At 35.6% G+C, this 22,741-nt stretch overlaps 1 protein-coding gene across 1 annotated transcript in view; it reads right to left on the reverse strand.

Moving 5' to 3' along the window:
• The window catches only part of LOC132241738 (contactin-5-like), a 184,688-nt gene that overhangs the window by 57,568 nt on the left and 104,379 nt on the right, over positions 1 to 22,741 (reverse strand). Inside the window, exon 5 of the mRNA XM_059710644.1 lies at positions 15,821 to 15,916. Coding sequence (XP_059566627.1) covers positions 15,821 to 15,916 — 96 coding nt within the window. The remainder of the gene's footprint in view (positions 1 to 15,820; positions 15,917 to 22,741) is intronic.

Below are 22,741 nucleotides of genomic sequence, written 5' to 3' on the forward strand. Positions count from 1 at the left end.
CTATTATGGGAGAGTCTGGATAAGTTCTTCTCATCTAATCCAAAAATTCTATAGCACTTAACAGCAGGCTATGTCCTTTTGAAGAAGGAAAAAGAAAAAGGTGAAGCCATTTCAGGGGATTAATTGGATAAAGTCTCCTAGTTCCTGTAACTCTCTGAAGAAAAAAAAAAAGCAAACTATGTATTATCTTAGTACTTTACTAAACTGAAAAAGCTGAAAGAAAACTAACGGGATGTTTGTTAAGGCAACATGCTAATTGTATTTTAAGTGAATAAGCCAATGGGCAGGCAGATGGGATGTTTATTCCTGCACCTCCTGCTATTTATTATCGTTGGTAAAGATTTTTTTTTAACCTCTGCAAATGTCTTCAGCAGGAGGTAAAAAATAATGATTTGTGCCCTCTGGACATTGAAGAGGACGGGAGCTCTGAAGGTGGAGCCCTTCTAGTCGGCAAAGCAACTTTCTTGAAACAGTTGATGAAAGAATAGGATCTTTATTCTTCATGGAAGGACCAGGTGAAACTAGAGGAGGGCAGTCAGAGTCCAAACAAGGGAAAGGCAATGAATGTCCTTTATTAAACTAACAAAGAAGGCTGTAAAAGGTATTGGAGAATATACCTGCTCTCCCTGCTCCACACACCTCCTCTATAAAGGACTAACAAAGTCCGACAATTTGAAGTTCAGAGGTTTGGCAAAGGGTACAAAATAGGACAAGTGTGCTAAGAAGAGAGCCTCACAGCTATGCACCGATGACTAGATGAGGCTGTGACCTGGTTCCACTCTTTTTAGAGGGCATTTTGACAATACTTATCAACGAACGTAGTGCTGCTACTTTCACAAGGAAATCCCACCTCTGGGAATTCGGCATACAGATATCTATTAATGTTTATTACCAGGCTACTTATAATAACAATAAACCTTTTAAAACCTCTAATATTAAAAATCAGGTTAAATAAATTATATTATTTTTCTGGAATACTCTGCATTCATTAAAATAAAATTGGAGTTTAAATAAATTTTGATATGCAACGATGTTTCCAATATATTGCTTATTGAAAAAATCTAATCCCTAGTGCCCTAAAGCATGTATTGAATATAATAAATTAACTTTTATTCATTTAGAATGGTGCTAACTATGTAACATCCTTGGAAGAACCGAGAAAACAGCCACTCAAATCATCTTCTGTAGGGCTTAATTTCCTTGTGGAACCCTGATTGAGAAAGGCTAATTTCAATTCACTATGCCAAGGTCATATTGTTATAGAATCTGAAGAATATCAGGTTGTTATTGAATTATTAATCTTTTTACATCTTATAAAATAAATGTGTATACATATATATTTGTGTGCTGCTTAACATCAGGGCTACATTCTGAGAAATTCTTTGTTAAGCAGATTCCTCCTTGTGCAAACATTATAGAGTGCACTTAATTCACACCTGGATGGCATAGCCTACTACACACACCTGGACCATATGGTACAACCTATTGCTCTGTAGGGGAGGAAAAATAATTTTCCCTCCACCCTTCTGAGTTTTTGGCTGAGACATCCCTGCAATAAAAGACAGGATAACAGGAGAAAAGCAAACATCTCCCATATACACAGGAGAGAGCCAGGAAACTCAAGGAGAGAACTCAAAGTAGCTGAAGCCACCAAGGAAGCTACCACCATAAATACCATCTTTAGCTGAAGACAGGCGAAGATGTTGGGGAAGGGGAAAATCAGTTTTGGGGAGGTTACCAGGAAAAGCACAGAAAACAAGGGTAAGATTGCTATGCAGATTTAAGTCACTGTCTTACTCATACATAAGAGTTTCTAGAGAAAAGGTGATCTCCCTCTTCTAAGGGTGACACTCGTACAAATGGAGATTTCCCTTCCAAATGTAAACATATTTTAGGTAGGGTAACTTCTGTTTGGTTTTGAAAGCTCCCGGGTGGACTGTATCTTAAAATTAGCCAGCCTAAGATAATCCTTATGCCAAATAACCATATTTGGGTTGGCAAATTCTGTTCTGCAGCAGCTCCTAAGCTACACATCTGTACACTTGTTACCTCACTGAACATTATGGGCAACTGCAACACAATGGTAGGCATTTGTGTGACGCGCTGTGCTGCCACATTGTGATGACTAGGATGGCACTAGGGACAGGAATATTCAGCTCAGTTATAATCTTATCTGTTGTGGTCCATAGTTGACCAAAACATTGTTATATGGCTCATGACTTTATACAACACATTTAAAAACATATATTTAAAAAAAAAGAAAAAGAAAAAAAGAGTAAGTCTTCAATTATTGTACAAGCCAAAGCAATGTACAGTAGGCAGTTCCTAAATTCATGAACTGGTAGCTGGAAAGACTCATCCCAATTATCACTTGAGAACAACATGTCCCTGAAACAGGTAGTCATTTCTCTGCAGGCTACACGTAGAACTCATGATATTCTTTTGAGCCAACACGGGGACCCAGGTCCAGGTCCAAATTAATCATAAAGAGAAAAACTCATAGTTTATTTTTCAATTTCATCATAGTGATAGGGGAGGATTTATAATCTGATAGACAGACACTTGAATTAATCTGAAAGATAATCATACTATTTTGAAATTCTGAAATACATACAGGTTTAGAAATAGAGGGTTAAGTTTCTTATATAGGAATAGAGAGTTAAGTTTTTTTCTTTTCTAAGTTTCATTTCTCAGGCCAGTGCACCTGCATACTCCCTTTGATCCCAAACAACATGATTGAGGAGGTGATTCAGCTGCGGACAGTGTATACTGCACCCAGCAAGCAAAAAGAACCGTTAAGCATGATCAGGCCGACCTCACCAGGAGCCAAGATATCATCTCATCACCTGATGATCAAGAAGAATAGCCGAGTTCTGCGAACCTCCAGGACTCCCAGCCTCACCCTAGCCCATTCCCCTTTATAATCCTGTCCATTGCACCTTGCTGCAAGACAGGTGTTGGATGCTTGTAAGCTCCCTGTCTTCTTGGTTGGCTGGTCTTCTCAGTAAGCCTTGTATGATTCAACCCTGCCTTCCTTACTGGACATTGTGACAGGCAGCCCCAGTCTACCCAGGGGGTTCCTGTTAACAGATTATTATTAATTCTGTTTAAGCCATTATTCCTAGTTGTCTGAATTTTAGAGCAGCCCATTATCATCATATGGTGAATGGATAACCAAACTGGCAACAATATTAAGACAATAGAACACTACTCAGCAATCAAAAGGAACTATCTATGGCAGGGGTCCTCAAACTTTTTAAACAGGGGGCCAGTTCACTGTCCCTCAGACCGTTGGAGGGCCGGACTATAGTTTAAAAAAAAAACTATGAATAAATTCCTATGCACACTGCACATATGTTATTTTGAAGTAAAAAAACAAAACGGGAACAAATACAATATTTGTATTTGTATGTGGCCCACCGGGCCGTAGTTTGAGGACCCCTGATCTATGGACTCAGTAGCATGAATGAATATCAAAAATAGCACTCCAAGTGTAAAAAGCCAGTCTCAAAACATCTTTTTAAAAAGAAAACACACACACATATTTTTATTGATTTCTAAGAGGAAGGGAGAGGGAGAGAGAAATAGAAACATCAATGATGAGAATCATTGATTGGCTGCCTCCTGCACGCCCCCTATTGGAGATCAAACCCACAACCCGGGCATGTGCCCTTGACTTTAATCGAACCCAGGGGACCCTTCAGTCAGCAGGCCAGTGCTCTATCCACTGAGCAAACTGGCTAGGGCTCAAAACAGCTTTTGGTTGCTGTATGATTTCCTTTAAAAGAATTTATAGTGAAGACAAAATTTAAGAACAGAAAGTAGATCAGTGGATGCCAAGAGGGAGGAAATTGGTTAAAAAGAAGCACTAGGGAATTTCTTGTGATGAAATGTTCTATGTCATAATTATGGTTGTAATTATACAACTATATTCTTTTCAAACCTCACTGAATTGTACATAAAATTGCTGATGTTCACTATTTGTTAATTATACTTTTTATAAAGTTAATTAAAAATAATCTATAATTGCCTGGCTGGCGTGGCCCAGTGGTTAAGCATTGACCTATGAACCAGGAGGTTATGGTTCCATTCCCTATCAGGGCACATGCCTGGGTTTTGGGCTTGATCCTCAGTATGGGGCATGCAGGAGGCAGCCAATCAATGACTCTCTCTCATTATTGATGCTTCTATCTCTCTCTCTTTATCTTTCTCTCTGAACGCAATAAAAATATATATTTTTTAAAAATCTATATTTAAGTAGCTATACAAAATAGTTAAAGTATTAATGACTCAAATATTAATTTTCCATTTCAGAGCATTAATTGAAATTCCTAAATGAAGGCATTTTTAACTTTTTTAATTTACAGTAAGATTTATATAAAGCATTATTAAATAATTATATTGCTACATTTATTTTCTTGAAAGTAAAATAAAAAGAATATTATCTTCTGAAAAATAAACCAAAATGAGTTATTTTAGTTCTGTTTGTTGGGCCAGCCTTATAAACTGGTTTAAGAAGATTAATTAGTAGTATCTATTGACTACTTAATACATCAACACTGTGTTAATGAGCATATGAAAGGTACAAAGATGCAAAGACTGTCTTAGCAGCCTATATCAAGGAGGAGAGATAAGATGCGTAGATGATTGGCATGCAGTGGTGGAGTATGTGACAGGAATTAGACAAGAGCCTGAAACTTGTTTATAGGCACTTAAGAATGCTGAGAAGGGGTAGAGTAGAGAAGGCTACATTCTTTCTTACTTAATAATAAAACGATAATGGGTGTATCTTCAAAATCACTAAGTTACAAAATATTCTCTACACAGCTGGCACTATTTAAACATTGTACATATATTATCTCATTGAATCTTTGAGACTATAGCATACATGAAAACTTTTGAAAATAAGGAATTATTGTAATAGCAAGCTATATTATTTCTCTAAGGTCACACTTCTGGAAAGTGACAGAGTTGAATCTTTCTAACCCCAGAGTCCAAGAGTTAAATACTTATGATATTCTTCCTTTAATAAAGCAGTCAAGAGCCAATTCATTCCCTGTTTGGATTCAGCTTAAGCTACTTTCAGTTAACTTTCTGTCATATGCAACCAAATCATGCTAAATAAGGTATATTTAGTTCCTGCTCCATCCCAACATAAATATAGTATAAAGAGGGAAGGGTCATGAAGAATTAGGAGAAAAATACCTTACCAAGAAAGCCTCTTTAAAAAAAAAATAGGCCTGGGAAAAGAATTTTGGTTGGCTGCCTGCTTCTTAGTAGACTATGAGCTAGAAAAAGATTTTACATTTTAAATAGTTTAAAAATTCAAAAGATGAATGAAAAACATATGGAATTCAAATGCTTCTGTCCATAAATAATGCTGTATTACAAGAGAGGTGCCCTCATTCATTTTTGTATTTTCAATGTCTACTTTTATGCTACAGAAGCAGAGTTGAGTAACGGTGGCAGAGTGCCGATGGCCCACAAAGTTAAAACATACTTATTATTTGGCAATTTACAGAAAAAGTTTGCTGACCCCTGATTGAGAAGACTTTAGCTTTGATGAGATTGCGCTTGGTTCAGTGAATGAAATACAACATGGACAAAGACTAGTACAATTTCTTAGAGATGAAAGCAAAGAACTGGACTGGGGCATTATTGATCCCATGATTTTCTGTGCTAACAATCTTCATTTAAAGCCAGCACCTGCTGTTTGCTTTCCTTGGCTTTTCTTTTTTGAATCAATGTGATTACTGTCTATTTTTCTCAATAACAATTTTACTATTTAATTACCTGATAAGTTTGGAAGGAAAATAGGAATATATCATTGTAAAGTATTGTATAAATTCCAGGCTCTTATTAATCCCATTTTTCAAAGGTAGAAACCGAGGCTGGGATAAGTTTTATTCCTTGTCACCTGAACCAACATTTGAGTTAATGGTATAATTGGGATTCACACTGAACTATCTGACTCCATTATGTGTGTGTTTCTTTTTATGATCTTCCCTTATTTGGACAGAGTCAATGAGAAGATATGATTTCTTTGGTATGCCATAGTATATGAAAGAGAGGCGCATTAAATTTTTCAGAAAATGTGAGGTCTTTTAATCCGTAAGTTCATTAAGTCAATATAATTTAGCTGCATTTTCTACACTAATTTGACTGGTTGTTCAAATCAAATGAAAGTGGGGATTCATATCAACATAACATAAAAATACTAGTTATTCCAGGTAATATGAGCCAATAAATAACCCAAGGAATAAGCAGCTTGCTTTCCTGGCCTACTATTTCCACATTCTTTGGTGTAGAATAAATATCTCATAACAAGGGAAAAATAGATTATTTTAAAGGAGTTTAAAATATGTGATCAAATCCAATCAAACAAACAATGATAATTAAGTGAACCCGAGCAAAAATGTAGAAATCTATGAAGAAATCCCCAAAAAATGTAAGAAAGAAAAAGCAGGTTATAGCAATGGTCTCTTTTCTCATCTGCCCTGTCTAAATAGTCTAAAACAACCTCCAGGTTGAAGTGTTTACTTTGTTATACTTGGCTTTCCATGTATAAATTTTACCAGATATAGTTAAAAAATCAAATACTTCAAAACACATTGAGTTTTTCTTTCTAGAGAACATATTATGACAAAGTGCAGCTCAAGCAAAGCCTGTGGTAAAACAGTCATTTTATGGGTAATTCAAGGGTATAAAAATTGTATTATTATTCTTTTACTCCATTGAAAAACATCCATAATAAAATTAAATAATTTATTTATTTCTCTATCATTTCATTCACTATGCTTGCATTCTCACCTATCCTGTCTGACTTCTAAGCAATTATTGAGATGGAGACATGAGTATTGCATTTTTCTATTTGGTAAAAATAATAAAATTTCTACATACACATTATTTACTTTCATATATTATTTATATACTTGATTTTGGCAGTGCTAAATGTTCAATTCAGTTAACAATTTGGTCAAGTCAACAAAAATAATTGATGAAATTACTTATTCATTTGAATGGATGGAATAAATATATTGACCAGTGTCTATGTTTCTGCAAAATAGGAATTTTCAATAAAATTTCAGAACAATGGTGTGGAAAGACCATATGGTTATTGTCAAAGGAACACTGGAATTGGAATTACACATACCTTAATCTTTGTCATATTATTTATTAGATGTGGGACTTTAGACAAGTTTCTCTTGGAGTTTCAATATCCTCATTTATAAAACATAAGTTATAATAATCCTATATAATAAAAGGCTAATATGCAAATAGATGGAATGGCAGAACAACCAAACAACCAGTCACTATGACATGCGCTGACCACCATGGGGTGTGTGCGGAACACGGCGGGCTTTGACCATGGCAGGATGGTGGAGCAGGTGAGTGGGGGCGCCAGACCAAGGTGGGGTGCTGGTCTCTGTCATCAGGGCAAGCTTCTGGTGGTTACTGAAAATTCTTTGCTCCCGCGCACCGTGGTCCCGCCCGGCGCTCCCACCTGTTGCCAGTGGTTGATTTTTCTTTGTTAAATGGCATTTATTTAAATATATAAAATAAATACCAAAAATATAAATCTTTGTTTTACTATGGTTGCAAATATCAAAAAATTTCTATATGGGACACGGCACCAGAGTTAAGTTAGGGCTTTTCAAAATGCTGACACTCCAAGCTCAAAAGGTTCGCCATCAGTGGTCTAATGAGATAGCTGAGCCTAGTCAGAATTGAACAACAGAGTTCTCTGTGTCCTAATAATTTAACCCATGTCCACGTGATTGCAACATTTTTTAGGGAACCAAAATTATGGTCAGATGGCTATAATGACAAATTAATTGATCACTTTTAAAATTGCAAAGTAAACATGCAAATATTGCAAAATTGTGGGTTTCATGAATTTAATAAAGGCAAATGTGGAACATGGCTGAGATCTTTAGAGCATAGTCACCAACAGAGATCAAATCAAGTGACCAGTAACTACAAGCATGTGGATCATACATGCTTTGAGATGTAAGAATTAGAAATCAAATAATTAAGAAAGGCCTTGGGAAAACTGCTGAACTCAGATATTTTGGGGACAATTACTTTTTGTTATCTTGGCACAAAAGTTGAAGCAGAGAGTGTCATATTATCATACTATTTTGTAGGAAAAGGGGTGCAAAACTACTTCTTGAGTTGTTTTTTCTCAGTTACAGTTATTCAATAATTTTTAAGTTATGAGGCTTAGATTTTGTGATGTAAAATTTCATTTTTTAAGAAAAAAATATCAACTGAATGCTTTGTTTTCATCTTTGTAAAATTTTGGTTCCCATTTTATAGAGGTCTGTTCCATGAGAATAATTTCTGGTACCAACTATTCTAGGATGAGGGAACCCCCGAAGAGAGCAATGATACCTGGTGCCCTTTCACTTCACTGTCTGGTTTTATTTTTCTCTTCACTGACCCCTCTCCCATCGCAAACCCTCAGATTCACATTTCCAAGTGCCACTCATCTTCTAATTGCCTTGTCAGTTTGACGGCAACTAATACCTGCCAACTGGTAATTAATCTTAGCAGCTAATAATTGAAGGTGTCACCTTTCTCACAAGCATTTTAAAGAGGATTCTTGAAGATAAATCTTCAAGAAAAATTGAATTTAATACTTACTATCCTCTAAGCATCAGGCTAATTGCTTTACATAAATGATCTCTTCATTCTTACAACAGTCCTGTGAGGTAGTTTTTATTGCTCTTTCTTTACAGCAAAGATCAGGCTTAATTTAACCAACAAAGCCAATTAAGTGTCAGAGTCAGGATAGGGATCCCTGGCTCTCGGAGTGGAAATTCCAGGTGAAATATTATGAATAGTTTAGTATACTATTTAGAAGCAGAGACTATCTAGTATCCCTCATCCCATTCACACTGTTTCAGGGACCACGTACTTGTAGCCTCTGGATCGGTTTACTTATACAGGACCTGGTTCTACAGTGGATTTGAGGCTGGCGTACCTGTCTACCTGTTTTACATAAGGTTGAGGTAAAAAATATTTCACTCTAAAGAAAACAAAAATTCTATTTTTTTTAGTATAAAATGTCTCAGCTGAGTGTTATAGCTTATACATGAAACCTGAATGCCTCCTTAGCTCTATTTTAACCAATACTTCACAGAAGAGGAGTCCCGGGGCTATGGGCAATGAGGGGTTACTAAGGTTTAGCATCTGGGACAGGACCAGGGTTATTAGTCCTCCAGTGTCCATTGCTGTTTGAGTATTTTCCTAAATTGAAAAAAAATGATATATTAGAGATTTCCAATTAGGAATTATGAAAGAGACAATCAGGTTCAATATACTGTATTTGCAGTGTGTTAAAGCACAGGAGATTTGCTATATAGATCATTATACATGCTACTACATTCAATGATGGCTCAAAATATATATGCAGAAATAAAATGTTTCATCTGTACATTTTCACATGATGCCCTTAATCCAGTTCTCTTGGTTCTTACTGTATAACCAATTATTATGGTTTTTTTCTCCTTTACCATTTTGAGGCCAGTATCCATTCAGCACTAACTAGTATTCCCCATGACTAGCACTAACTAGTATTTACCATGGTTCGGTGATTGAAGGAGTGATGGTAAAGGGACTGGTTGGCTTGCAGTGCATGTTTCAGAGAGCTGGATGGACCTGTGTCTATGGTTTTTAATTTGTAAGGAATCAGATGTATCAAAGATTGGGAATCTCCTTTGCTTGGGACTCAATACTACATAACTTCACAAGATCACCAAGGCAAAAACATACTTGGCTGTTAGAACTGAGAACAGTTTATGTAAATTAGGTGTCTGGTCAGTAGAATTTTAAAAAATGATAAAATATTTTTGAAATCTGTTCCTTATATTTTATGCTTTTTCTCTGGCAATGAGTTGCTTTATGTGTTTCTCCTATTTATTGTCAAGTTTGTTGAAACAGCTTTTGCATCTTTCATGCTCTTTTTGTACCTTCTTCTCTGCAAATAACAGAGATGCCAAAGAGTAATTCTGGCTATTTCCTCTTGAGGATATAACCACAACCTTAGAGCACCTGGTGCTCCTGAGCATCTATGAGATGCATTAACCGTTCAGGCTTCTAGAGCTTTTTGAGAACTACAGTAATACTATCCTTAGTCCATGAATCATTAACTTAAACGTACAACCATTTGGAGGAAAAAAAATGTAAGTTGTAGATATTAGTAATTTCAATGTAGATTTGAAATATCCCTAAACTATACCACATAAATGCCCAAATTCTTCTAGTAACTGAAAGTTATTTAAATTTGTTGGTATCATAGAAACTAAACAACTAGTTCTTTTCCCCTCCACTATTTAGTACAGAAATAAAAGTATATGCTGCTTACCGTAAGCAGTGTCCCTGAGAAATCCCTACCAATCTTATGTTGATTATTGCCTAAAGTTATAATGTTTTGCTCAGATCCCTTTCCTAGACTTCAGATGTATCTATTCAATTTTCTGTCATAACAATAGGTATCCATAATTCAACTAGTCTTATTTTGTCCTAAATGAACTTTATTTCTTAGTTAATAGGAAATAGTCACAGAGCCATAAACTTGAGTTCCTTTTCTTCTTCAAATTCTATTTGGCAATGAATAAATAGATCAATTAATTACCAAGAGCAATAATATTTAAAGTGATCAAATGATGTTATATAGCCACATTATGATTTTATGTATAATTTCTAAAATAATAGAAATAAAACATATAATTTTGAAATGAGTAGAAAGAAAAAATGCAATTAAAAAACCTTCTGTTATTTAAAAAATGATAATGAATATGAAAAGAGGGCAAATGAATTATAGAAAAAAAAAACAGGATTACTAGTTCAAATTAAGATAGTAGCAATCAATATAAATAGCCTAAACTCATTAGTTAATAGAGAATAGGCACTCAGTAAACATTTATTGAATAAAAAAATAAGTAAAACATTTGATATAATAATAAAATAAGCATTATTTTAGAAAAGTCAATAATTCCATTGTTAAAAAAGTTTTGTTTGTATTAATGCTATAATACTTTTAGTAAAGCTTTTACTAAAATGCACATTCTATGGTACAAATACATCAAAGATTGAAATCCTGGTTCCATCACTTGCTAAGTATGAGAGCTTAACTGTTTTATTTAATCTTTCTAAAGCTTAAATTCTTCATCAATACAACAGGCATAACAATAATCTCTAACTCTCATATATTTTTTCAAGAATTACATAGCATACTAATTGTGAAAATGTGATTGTTATATTGTACAGTGGTATAATCATATATTTTTTACTAGAACATAATACTTTGGAAAAAAATTTTAAGTCCCACTTTAATGTGTTTCTTAGATTTATGTTTCTGCACAAAATAGGACCAGAACATGTTTAAAGTTAAATGTAGTTACAAACTTCTTTTTTTAAAAGTATCTGTGGTGATAACCTCTAAACCATAAAATAATGCTTTACATGGTTATAGGTTTTATGGGGATTGTTTGTACATTTCCACACAGATATTCTTTACAGTATAACCTTGAATTTCAAAATCACTAAACTGACAGAGGTGTTTTTTAGCAACAAAAATAATCTTGAGCAGATGTGATTAATACTTTAGAAAAATATGTTTATTTCCTGGTAGATGAATAAGTGCTTCAGTATATAATCAAGATGCCTTCATTCACAGATGTTACTGACAGGAATTAATAAGATCTCTTGGGAAGTAAGCAGGAGAACTTAGCAAATAAGGCAATTCTAGCTTTTGCTTTTATTCACAGAAAAATATTCACTTTATACATCCATTTGAGATAATGAGAAAATAGATTTTGGGGTGATTTCTGAATATTATTTAATATTCTCTGATGTATAAACTATTTATAATTTCACATAGTTACCTCTGAATCATAGTACCTGTTATACTTTGAAATTTGTAGTATTTGAATGTGATATTGGGTGGTCCAAATATTTGTCATAAATATGGGTTGCAATAACCTGATAACAGGAGGCTGACAGGAACTATCTAAAACCCTATAAAACTTAACTGTTAGAATCAGCACATTCAGTCAGTTCTTTAACATGCAGTAAGTGAATACCTACTAAGTGTCAAGAACTGTGCTAAGCATTGGGGATATAAATAAGTTGTGGCAAGTTTTGTACCCATGAAAAATTTATAATCTGCCCAGCCAGTGTTGCTCAGTGGCTGAGTGTCAACCTATGAATCAGGAGGTCACAGTTCAGTTCCTGGTCAGGGCACATGCCTGAGTTGCAGGCTCCATTCCCAGGGTGGGCCATACAGGAAGCAGCCTATCAGTGATTCTTTCTCATTGATATTTCTATCTCTCACTCCCTCTACCTTCCTCTCTGAAATAATGAATTTATACATTTTTAATTTACTAGGGGAGATAAAAATATTAGTATACTTTTATTTCCAACACTTTACTTCACATAATAAAATTCTGATAAAATAAGATAAACTTATTATGACTTGAAAGAAGGAAATAAAACAAAAGTAGGAAACAAAATAAAATAATGCACCCGTTAAATAGGTATGTGATGATAAGATTGTGAGCTATATGACTATTTAGATGAGACAGAAATCTGGATCTTAGATTTCTTGTATGTACATGTTATTTGCTCATTTCACAAAATACAATCTCACCTCACCAAATCAAAGGCCATTTTGAGGTCATAGCTAATAGGTGCCACAGCAGGTATCAAACCCAATTCTCTTTCACTGAGTAGTCCTGGATTATTCTTTCTACACTTACTCTGCCTCTTCAGCAAGAATTTTTGACTCAACTTCTCTAAGACACTTAAATTTTTCCTTTTAATTGATTAAGTAAGGCATTAAAATTAAAGCACTATGTCTCAATATGATTGTGGTCTCAACTAGTAAATTCAATCCTCCAGGTTTCAGTTTGCTACTTTGGCAAAACTATAAAATGCCACATTTTATTTTTCCATGTGGATAATGTGAATCACATTTCACTTCAATCTGTTAAAAAGAGAGAGAGAGAGAAAGAAACAGGGAACGGGAATCAGAGAGATACCAGAAAGCGACAGAAAGACAGAATTAGAGGAGAAGAACTAGATAGCATATACACAGACTAAGCTTTTGAAAGTTTTGATATGAGGAGGAGCAGGAAGAAAAAAAATTAGGTAATAGCTGAAAGAGGACATGAGTCAAGAGCTTTGCTTTGTTTTGTTTTCAGGTGGAGGAAGGGAAGTAATGTTGCATGGAAGTAATGTTGTTAAGAAAGATCCAGAAGGAAATAAACAATCTCTGGTAAAGGTGCAGAAGAGAGAATTACTGAAGTGACTTCTTTAGCTAGGTAAAAAGAAGAAGGAGAAGGAGGAGAAGGAGGAGGAGAAGGAGGAGAAAAAGAACTACAGCCCACAAGTTTAGGAATTACCCCTAGAAGCACAATAATGTCTCTATATTTAAAAAGGGAAGCCTGTCAGTACAGAAGCTAATGAGGGTGTGATTTGGTGAAGAAGGTTGTGGGCTGTGGGCATTATCTTCTAATTGCTTTCCTTTCGCAATAAAATGGTTATCAGCTGAGAGAGTGGATGGAGAAAAATCCTCAAGGAATAAAGGGAATGAGCAGAATGTGTTGATGGCCGCAACAAGGAAGAATAGAGTCTGATGGCTTGAAATTCAAAACTGAGGGTTTGCAAAGAGGAATATTAGAGAATGGGCAATGAGGAGAGAGGAGATATATACGTTCTAAACTCACAATGTACAATTTGGGAGAATAAACAGCCATAACTTTAAAAGGCTGCAGGAAAGCTATAGCTTCAGGGAATATAAAAGTTTCAATTGGAGCCAGAATCTTGAAGGGATATTCAACAAAGATAAAGATGTGTAGGATTTGGCTGGTCAGGGTAACTACTCATCTTGTAAGTGTTAGACATTGGCCTGCATGCTGAGCTATATTGGGTCATCACATCCCCCCCAAAAGTTTGTTGTGATAACACTGACGTTTGAGTAGATAATCTGACATAACAATGAGTACTTAGTAGAATACAACCTGTCCTGCAATCTTAAATTATATAATCAGTCTAATATTTCTTATGACTTATCCACAATAGCAATCATCTGGCTTTCTCTTATAGTCTCAACCTGAGATCACATTTTAATTTAATCAATTATTAATACATACTTTTATCTTACACTTATCATGCATGTAATCCATTATATATTTCTTTCCCACTGGAAAGCTTTTCTATATAGTCTTCTTTGCAAATTGGATCATCGCTATGTGTGCATGTAGGCTTGCAGTTTTATTTCTTATCTCATCCTCTGCTATTTAACTTCTTTGTAAAACATGTCCCAGCAGCTTTGCAATATAAATTATATCTCAGAAAATCTTGCTTTTTCCCACATGAGTCGCTTAATGTTGTTAATGCCTATAAGTCTGCCAATGAATACTTCCATCCTCTATGAGGCCTATTGGTTTTCTTCCCCAGCCTCCTTTATATCCATAGTACTTATTCATCTAACACTGCTTTTCAAACAAAATCTGTCTAATAACCCATTAGACATGACGTTTATTAATGCTATAGGATTTTCCTAAACTTGTAAAAATTATTTTCTTATCTATAAAAAGAAAGTTAAAATACATTGTCTTGAAAGAATCTAGATCTCAAATCACATGCAGGTGATACTAGATATTTTTACTGAAAAGTCTCCAGTAAAAATCATGGAAGAAATAGAGTAACTGAAATGACACGTAAGATTTAAGTAAGTACAACTCAGAAATTATTACTACTAATAATTTCAAAACAAAATTATTTCAAATGTTTTCCTTTTGAAATATAATGTGCTTTTCTTTCCATTAAAAATATTAGGAGGAGGATCAGGTAAAGGTGAGAAACCCTTAAGAAAATTGGACAAGGTCCTATTTTAATTTATGATAAGAATTATCTATGGTGAGACAAAATTGGACCCCTTTTTTAGACTAATAGTACAACCTAAAAACATGTGTGGCTTTCACACTAAAAAAAAAAAAGAAGAAAAAATTATTGAAATGCCAGGACCCTCAATTCTGTTTCCAATTGTTAACTCAAAGGACTTCATTATTTCTCAGATAGAAATAGACATTGATTCTCTCTATTTCTCTTTCAGATGCTGGACACTGTTAAATTGTATTATAGGAAAACTATACTGAGGCACAAAAAGGAACTCAGTTTAAATTATAGGACTCAAACAAAATGAGTATAATTAGCTTTGAGTTGGCCAAAGGGACTAAAATTAACCTGAGCACAATTTACTATTAGGTTACTCCAAACTCCATAAAGTACTTACCTATTCATGACTTTCACAAGAGCTCCAGTAGCCAAAAAATGATAAGTATACTATAATTTTGTTTGAAACTCATAAAAATATGTCCTAGCAGTTTTTGTTTCAGTGTGATAAATACCATACACAACCCAGTGTCCAGCTTATCTTCTGAAACAAGACGCACACTGGTATTCAGTTAACTCGACTCTGACACTCCAAAAAATTGTGAAAGCTTTTTACTCTCTCAGCTTATCACTTCCCTTGTGCTCCAGGCAATATATTCCTCACTGGTGGCAGGCAGAGACATAACTACCACAGTCGGAAGTGAGAATGGCAATAAAACAATGTCATCACAGGAGCTCAGTCTCTTGTCCGGTGATATTTACAGTATATGATCTTTAATTACACGCCTGGAACTCTGAAACATTTCAAGAAAACCATGCACATTTCACCTAGGAGGTTTCCCAGTCAATGCACCCTCTAAAGGGTGATCATGTAGTGAAGGAGAGCAGCAACAATAGAGAATGGATCCTACTGTACCTGGCGAATGAGGCGGAGGCGAGCACAGCAGAACAACCCCCTGGCCTTCCCTCACAGAGACTGCACTTCTCGTCCGGCCACTAAAATTCCCCAGATCTGTCAACATAACACAGCATTTAGACACAGGGCATAAAGGAGTGTAAAGAGTTACTACTTTTGTATCTTGTACTTACTTTTCTCTCCTATCTAGACAGGGTTTCTTCTTGTTTATTAAGTAGTGATAGGAGGGCCTTAAAAAGAAATCTACACCAGCCCAATTTAAGTACCATGATTTTCAGGCTGTATGCACACTCTTTATCTATAGTGCATACAAGTTGCCAGTGCAAGAAGAAATTAGATAGTCATTTATAACACACAATATCTTTCTTTTATTTATTTATAATATTTCCTACGTACTGATTTCTCTACTGCCAATAAAACCCCTTCATGCACAGCGAGAAGAGAAATACAAGTGGTTAGGGGTACCTGCTGTCCAACCACATGCCTCATGATATGTCAAGCTGGGAACCGTGTGTAATACCAAGCATGCATTTGTCAAATTAGAGACTTTTGCTCTAGCAAAACATAATGAGGCTATAAAATGTTGTTTTTTTCTATAAATGTGAATCAGTCATGTTACTTTCATTTTATAGAAGCCTGGAATGGCCTTATGAATTAATTACACTCATTTATTTTGATTACGCTGGGAGTATTACAGCTATCAAAACATGTATAGATCTGAAGGATTATAGCATTGATTGGGGTTCAATTGCCTTCCCTTAAATTATGTGACATTTCCACAATTTTGAATACTTTCCTAAAAATAAAGTCACCTAAAAAAGACTTATGTGTGATATTTTCATTTCTCATATTGTTTATTAACACATTCATAGTTTGGTACATATGTACCTTTCCCATTTCTTGGGCTAGGTTGATCAAAGACATGATTTTTAGAATAGTTTCTTAGAAATGGTAGGAGTTCAGTATTTTCATAAATAAACATTGTCCCAGAATTCTCAGTCTGTAAAAACATGTTCCCATGGTGAGAAATGCTTGTGGAAAATGTTCTGCCTTTCCTTCCATTATTCATCAATTATAAAAGAGACTTTCTTAAACTTTTTATATTTCATGATAAAAATAGTATATTTTAGAGTAATACAATGCAGAGCCTCAAATTTAATCTTTGTTAATCTGACAAATGATTAAACCAAGCAGTCAAGAAAAATATAATAAGTGGATAGGAAGGAGATAAATCATTAACTTCAATATCCTAAGAATGATTCTAACCTTACTTTTGTGAGAGATGGTTAACAATTTACTGATATGCTGAATTTATAATAGAATAATCTTAAATACATTCAAAATCATAAAGGACTAATAAATAGTAATGGCAGGATGACAAATAAATCGTCAAAGAGGTATTCATTATTTTAAAAAATGTTTAGCATTTTACACATAATTCTGTGTTTTATTATAAATATTTATGTGTTTCTCCAAGTGGCAAGAGAGCATTGTCCTAGTTCTATATTTTTTTTTCTTTTGGTGCTTGTTGTTTTCATTTGAAAACATACACACTAACTTCTAGTAAAAATCAAGTTCATCCATTTTCAGATGTTAAATTCTTAGAGATGGAAGTTTTCTTTTTTTCCAAAAAGTGATCTCAATATGAAACAAAGCATGGCATGGTTTCTAAGTCGACTTGCTTTGATTCTACTACACACAGTGCAGGAGCCACACAGTAAGGCATGGTTACATCTCTTTAGAGAATATATGGTTTTACTTTCTCCTTTTCATCTTCATTGAATTTATAAACTCTGGAAAGCTATTTGGATATCAATTTAATTATATTTCATAAATGGTTTCTGAAAAGTATAAGAGTAGCTTCCAACACATTTACCATTACAACTTTATATTATGCTTCTTATGACATTTCTAATCAACCTATTATAGTTAAAAAGGACCTTTTAATAGAAAACAGTACTAAATTAATGCCTGTTCCTGAGAAATTCAAGTATAGGCATGGGCTAGAAAATAGACACAAAGCAGAAAAGAAAATTATGGAATTGTTATGACCTGAATTGTGTTTTGAGATCAAAATGACCCAAAAGATAACATTCATCTATAATTACATTATTTTGTACCACCTGTTAACACAGGTACAATTCAACATGTCCTCATGGAACTCTCTGTGTCATTATTTCCTAGGTATTATAGCACCAGCTGTACAAAGATAAGTTGATTGTTTCAATTGTTAATAACTCATTTTTATATTTCATAAAGACATATAGAGAACACTGAAAAGAGGTCTGCATTTTTATGGAGAGTGTGTTTTTATAATTTAAATCCTCTGCCTACAAAAAAAAGTGAAATGTTTTTGTAATGTGAAAGTGGTCCTTGTGTGACTTAAGATTCTGCTTAATCTGAGGCAGAATGATTTGTGGGGAAATTTCTTGGTTGGAGTGGGGATGGCAACTAGAGAGTGCAATCTGAGTGAAAATACAGCTGGTTGTTTTTATCTCATTGCAAACAGAAAGCAGCTAATCTCTTGGGAGGTACTCATCAGAGAACTTGGAGTGCTTATCGCATTATTAATAGATACACATGCTGATATATCAAGGAGAGAAAGGAAGCAAAAGATTGAACTGAAATAAACCTTTTTCTGGACTTACTATAAAGGGTATGGACAAATACATAAGCAATAGGCTGGAAGAGAAAGTTTGTGGTCAAGACTCACAGGGCCCTGGGCTGTGTCTTTTCTCATGCTTTTTCCAAGTTCAGAAGCTCATGCAGTTTAATAGTGGAGCTTTAACCAGAACTGCAGCTTACAAAATTATTACACTTATTCATCCTCGATAAACCATGCGAAGAAAAAGAGGTGTGCAAATTAATGATGGAATTGAGAGCTTCACATGACAGAATGTAGATTTAGGATGTGTGATTTGAAGCTCATTGACAAGATGGGAGACAAATTTCTTCAATTCATTTAACAAACTTTTATCAGTGCAAACTTCACATCGAACACTAAGATAGGTACTGGGGACACAGAAAAGCTGCAGAGCAAAGATATAGATATATGAGCTAATCATCCGTACTTGGGACAAATGTCCAAAGACCCAGCTCAGAGGAGTCTGCGCCACTGAATAGATGCATGAGCCCAAAGCATCATAGCTTCTAACTGTGACAGTCATACTTATGAGTTACCAGTGCATGCCATATGCCATGCACATTTCCCATGCAGATGCTTTTGCTATTCTGTTAAAGGTAAGCTACAAGCACACCAATATACCATCTCTCTCTCTTTCTCTCTCTCTCTCATACACGCACACACACAAACACACACATACCTTTTAGGTTTCTTCTTTCCTTTTCTCTTCCCTCCCTCCCTTCCTTCCTTCCTTCCTTCCTTCCTTCCTTCCTTCCTTCCTTCCTTCCTGCCTTCCTGCCTTCCTCCCTCCCTTCCTTCCTCCCTTCCTCCCTCCCTCCCTCCCTCCCTCCCTCCCTCCCTCCCTCCCTCCCTCCCTTCCTTCCTTCCTTCCTTCCTTCCTTCCTTCCTTCCTTCCTTCCTTCCTTCCTTCCTTCCTTCCTTCCCGCCTTCCTTTCTTCCCTCCTTTCTGCATGCCTTCTTGACTCCTTTCTTTTCTTCCCTGCATTATTCCACAAAGTATTGAGTCAGCTTACAATATATATGTATACAATACAAAAAGAAAAACAGGCAGTTGACAAATTCCAAGTAAAGTAGAGTGTGTGTGGTAAGAATACTGTATATAGGGTAAGATAAGCACTTAAGAATATATGTTACATACATTTGTAAATTATTAGAAGTTGACAATAAGTTTGATGCTAAACTTACAAGGACCAAAACAATTATTTAAAACATTTGTTATGTCATCTGTGATGAGATATCACACCACCTTTAAAAAAATATTACTTATAGCCTAGCCAGCATGGCTCACTGGTTGAACATTGACCTATGAACCAGGAGGTCACTGCTGGATTCCTGGTCAGGGCACATACCTGGGTTTTGGGTTCAATCCCCTGTTGGGGGCATTCAAGAAGAGGCAGCCAATCAAGGATTCTTTTTCATCATTGATGTTTCTATCTCTCTCTCTCTCTCTCCCTATCTGAAATCAATAAAAAAGGTTAATTGTTAATAAAATTTGTCTTTTAAGAATATCAGTTGAGTTAATTAGAGGTATGTTAAAAAATACTTTCCACCCTAGCCAGTTTGGCTCAGTGGATAGAGCATCGGCCTGCGGACCGAAGGGTCCCGTGTTTGTTACTGGTCAAGGACACATGCCCAGGTTGTGGGCTTGATTCCCAGTAGGGGACATGCAGGAGGCAGCCAATCAATGATTCTCTCTCATCATTGATGTTTCTAACTCTCTCTCCCTCTCCGTTCCGCTCTGAAATCAATAAAAAATATATTTATAAAAATACTTTCCATCTATTACATGAAGATAAGAATTGAATGAAGATACAGCTGGACATGTGGTGAGGTAAATATACAAGATATAATGACAAGTTATAATGAAAGTTACTTCATTCCCATGGTTATTTATGACAGGTCAGATGAATAATCTCTTACTATGGCTTGCCATTTTCACTTTACATATTTTTAAACATGAATCATCCAGTCAAATGGGTTTTCAATTAAGAGGAAATTAAAGCATGCTAGTATAAGTTTGCCTTGAAAGAGAAAATTTTATCTACATTATAAGTAAAACAGTAAATTGTAATTGCCCTTGTAAAAAGATAAATTATCCAAAGAGTGTGAAAAAAATGTTTTTGATCTTAGGTCTTTTTTTTGGTATCTTGATATGCATTACAAAAAGCTACTTCAACTGTGAATAACATATGTCTTGAAGTAATTTCAAATGTGAAAGTTGTATATAAACTTGTTTAACTAATGTGACAATAGTCTATGAATCCAGGCAGGGGTTGTAGACATTTGACTTAACTTTTTATACTGTGGATAAGCGATTTCATTAAAAAAAAAAAATATTTGCTTACTTCTATTTTTTTTCCAAACTAAGATCAGTGTTAAATTCATTAAAAGTATCAGGAAATTATAAGGCCAAGCATTGGAAAGAAAAATATAATAGAAATAATATAGCACTTATTAAGATTTTGAATATTATAGGCCCATAAAATTGGGGGAAGGGTGTTTTTTAGTTAAACCAATTCATTTAGTACATAAATCACTAAAACTCAGAGATCTTATTTTTGTCTGTAAAGCTTTTGGGCCTATCTGTCTTTCTTAGCTATTTTACTTTTTATAATATCTTATTAGATAATTACTTCCTTGCCTACAGCCATGATTTCTTTCCCATTTCTCCCTCCATTTTATTCCCCTGGCACAATTTCAAGCTTGTTAAATTGAACTAGCTAGTTATTTTCCTCTGGGAAAGGGAATGGGGATGGAGAAAAACATCAACAATGATGACAAGTTTTGCTAAATTCATGATCATGAACCTCAGGCAGGCCCTTTGTACAAAAACCTATGAACCCTGGCAGAGTTTCTATACATTTGATTTAACTTTAATGGAGTCCATTCTGTCTCACTCCTTTAGACAATACTTTTACAACAACCCTCTTTCAAAACAAACTCCTACTTCTTCCCCCACTTCTCCCTCTCCCCTGCCCTGCCAATTCCTGGAGAAACGTAAGTAATCTAAAATCCACTTACATATACTCCACCTACGGAGTACCCTGCAATGTATGCCTATAATTCCCATTCAATGAAGGACTTGTTCCAGCTGTTGGGAGTTCCAATGACAGAGAACTTTCAGCTCTTGGCCCCTTTAGAGACTGCCTTTGCTACAGAAAATCAGGTCACATAAGGTTTTAGCCTTTCCTTGGGAAGGACATGGCCAACAATTGCTCCATGAGTGAATATAGTGACCTGACCACCTTGGTCCAACTACAGACAATCATTACAAGCAGAGTGGTAAAACTAGACTAGCTACTTCACCCCTTACTTTCAGCTTCTTGATATGTAAAATGAGGATGAAAATATCCTATATAATAAAAGGGTAATATGCAAATTGACCCTAACAGCAAAACGACTGGGAATGACTGGTCACTATGACCACACACTGACCACCAGGGGACAGATGCTCAATGCAGGAGCTACCCCTGGTGGTCAGTGTGCTCCCACAGGGGGAGCTCTGCTCAGCCACAAGCCAGGCTGACAGCTGCCAGTACAGCGGTGGTGGTGGGAGCCTCTCCTGCCTCCTCAGCTGCGCTAAGGATGTCCGATTGCAGCTAGGCCTGCTCCCCGCCGGCAAGTGGACATCCCCCGAGGACTCCTGGGCTGCCAGAGGAGGGGAGCGGGCCTAAGCCAGCAGGTGGACATCCCCCGAGGGGTCCCAGACTGCGAGAGGGCACAGGCCGGGCTGAGGGACTCCCCTGAGTGCACAAATTTTAGTATATGTCATAGTTTTTTAAGGCTTCAATATAATAGTTTATATAAAGCAGTTTGCACAACACATGGCACAACACAATAAATGGAAGCAATTACAATCATTATGATTAATCTTATAAAAAAACACTGTTGTGAAAAGTATGACTCATTACTTCTAATCTGAACTCTTCTACTAGTTAGCTATGCAATTTGAAGCAAAGGTTTAACCTTCCTGTAATTGCTTATTCATTTATAAATCAGAGATGTAGTTTATTCAATGGAAACAAACCCACTTGCCTGTGGAGTTGCAAGTATCCTATATAATAAAAGGGTAATATGCAAATTGACCAAACAGCTGAATGACCAGTTGCTATGATGCACACTGATCACAAGGCGGTAGACACTCAACACAGCAGCTGCCCCTTGGTGGTCAGTGTGCTCCCATAGGGCTCACAGCTGACGAGTGCAGCGGGTGGTGGTAGGAGACTCTCCAGCCTCCGCGGCAGTGCTAAGGATGTCCCCGTGGGGAGTGGGCCTAA

Source organism: Myotis daubentonii, chromosome 9 (assembly GCF_963259705.1).
Source record: "Myotis daubentonii chromosome 9, mMyoDau2.1, whole genome shotgun sequence".
Lineage (NCBI taxonomy): Eukaryota > Metazoa > Chordata > Mammalia > Chiroptera > Vespertilionidae > Myotis > Myotis daubentonii.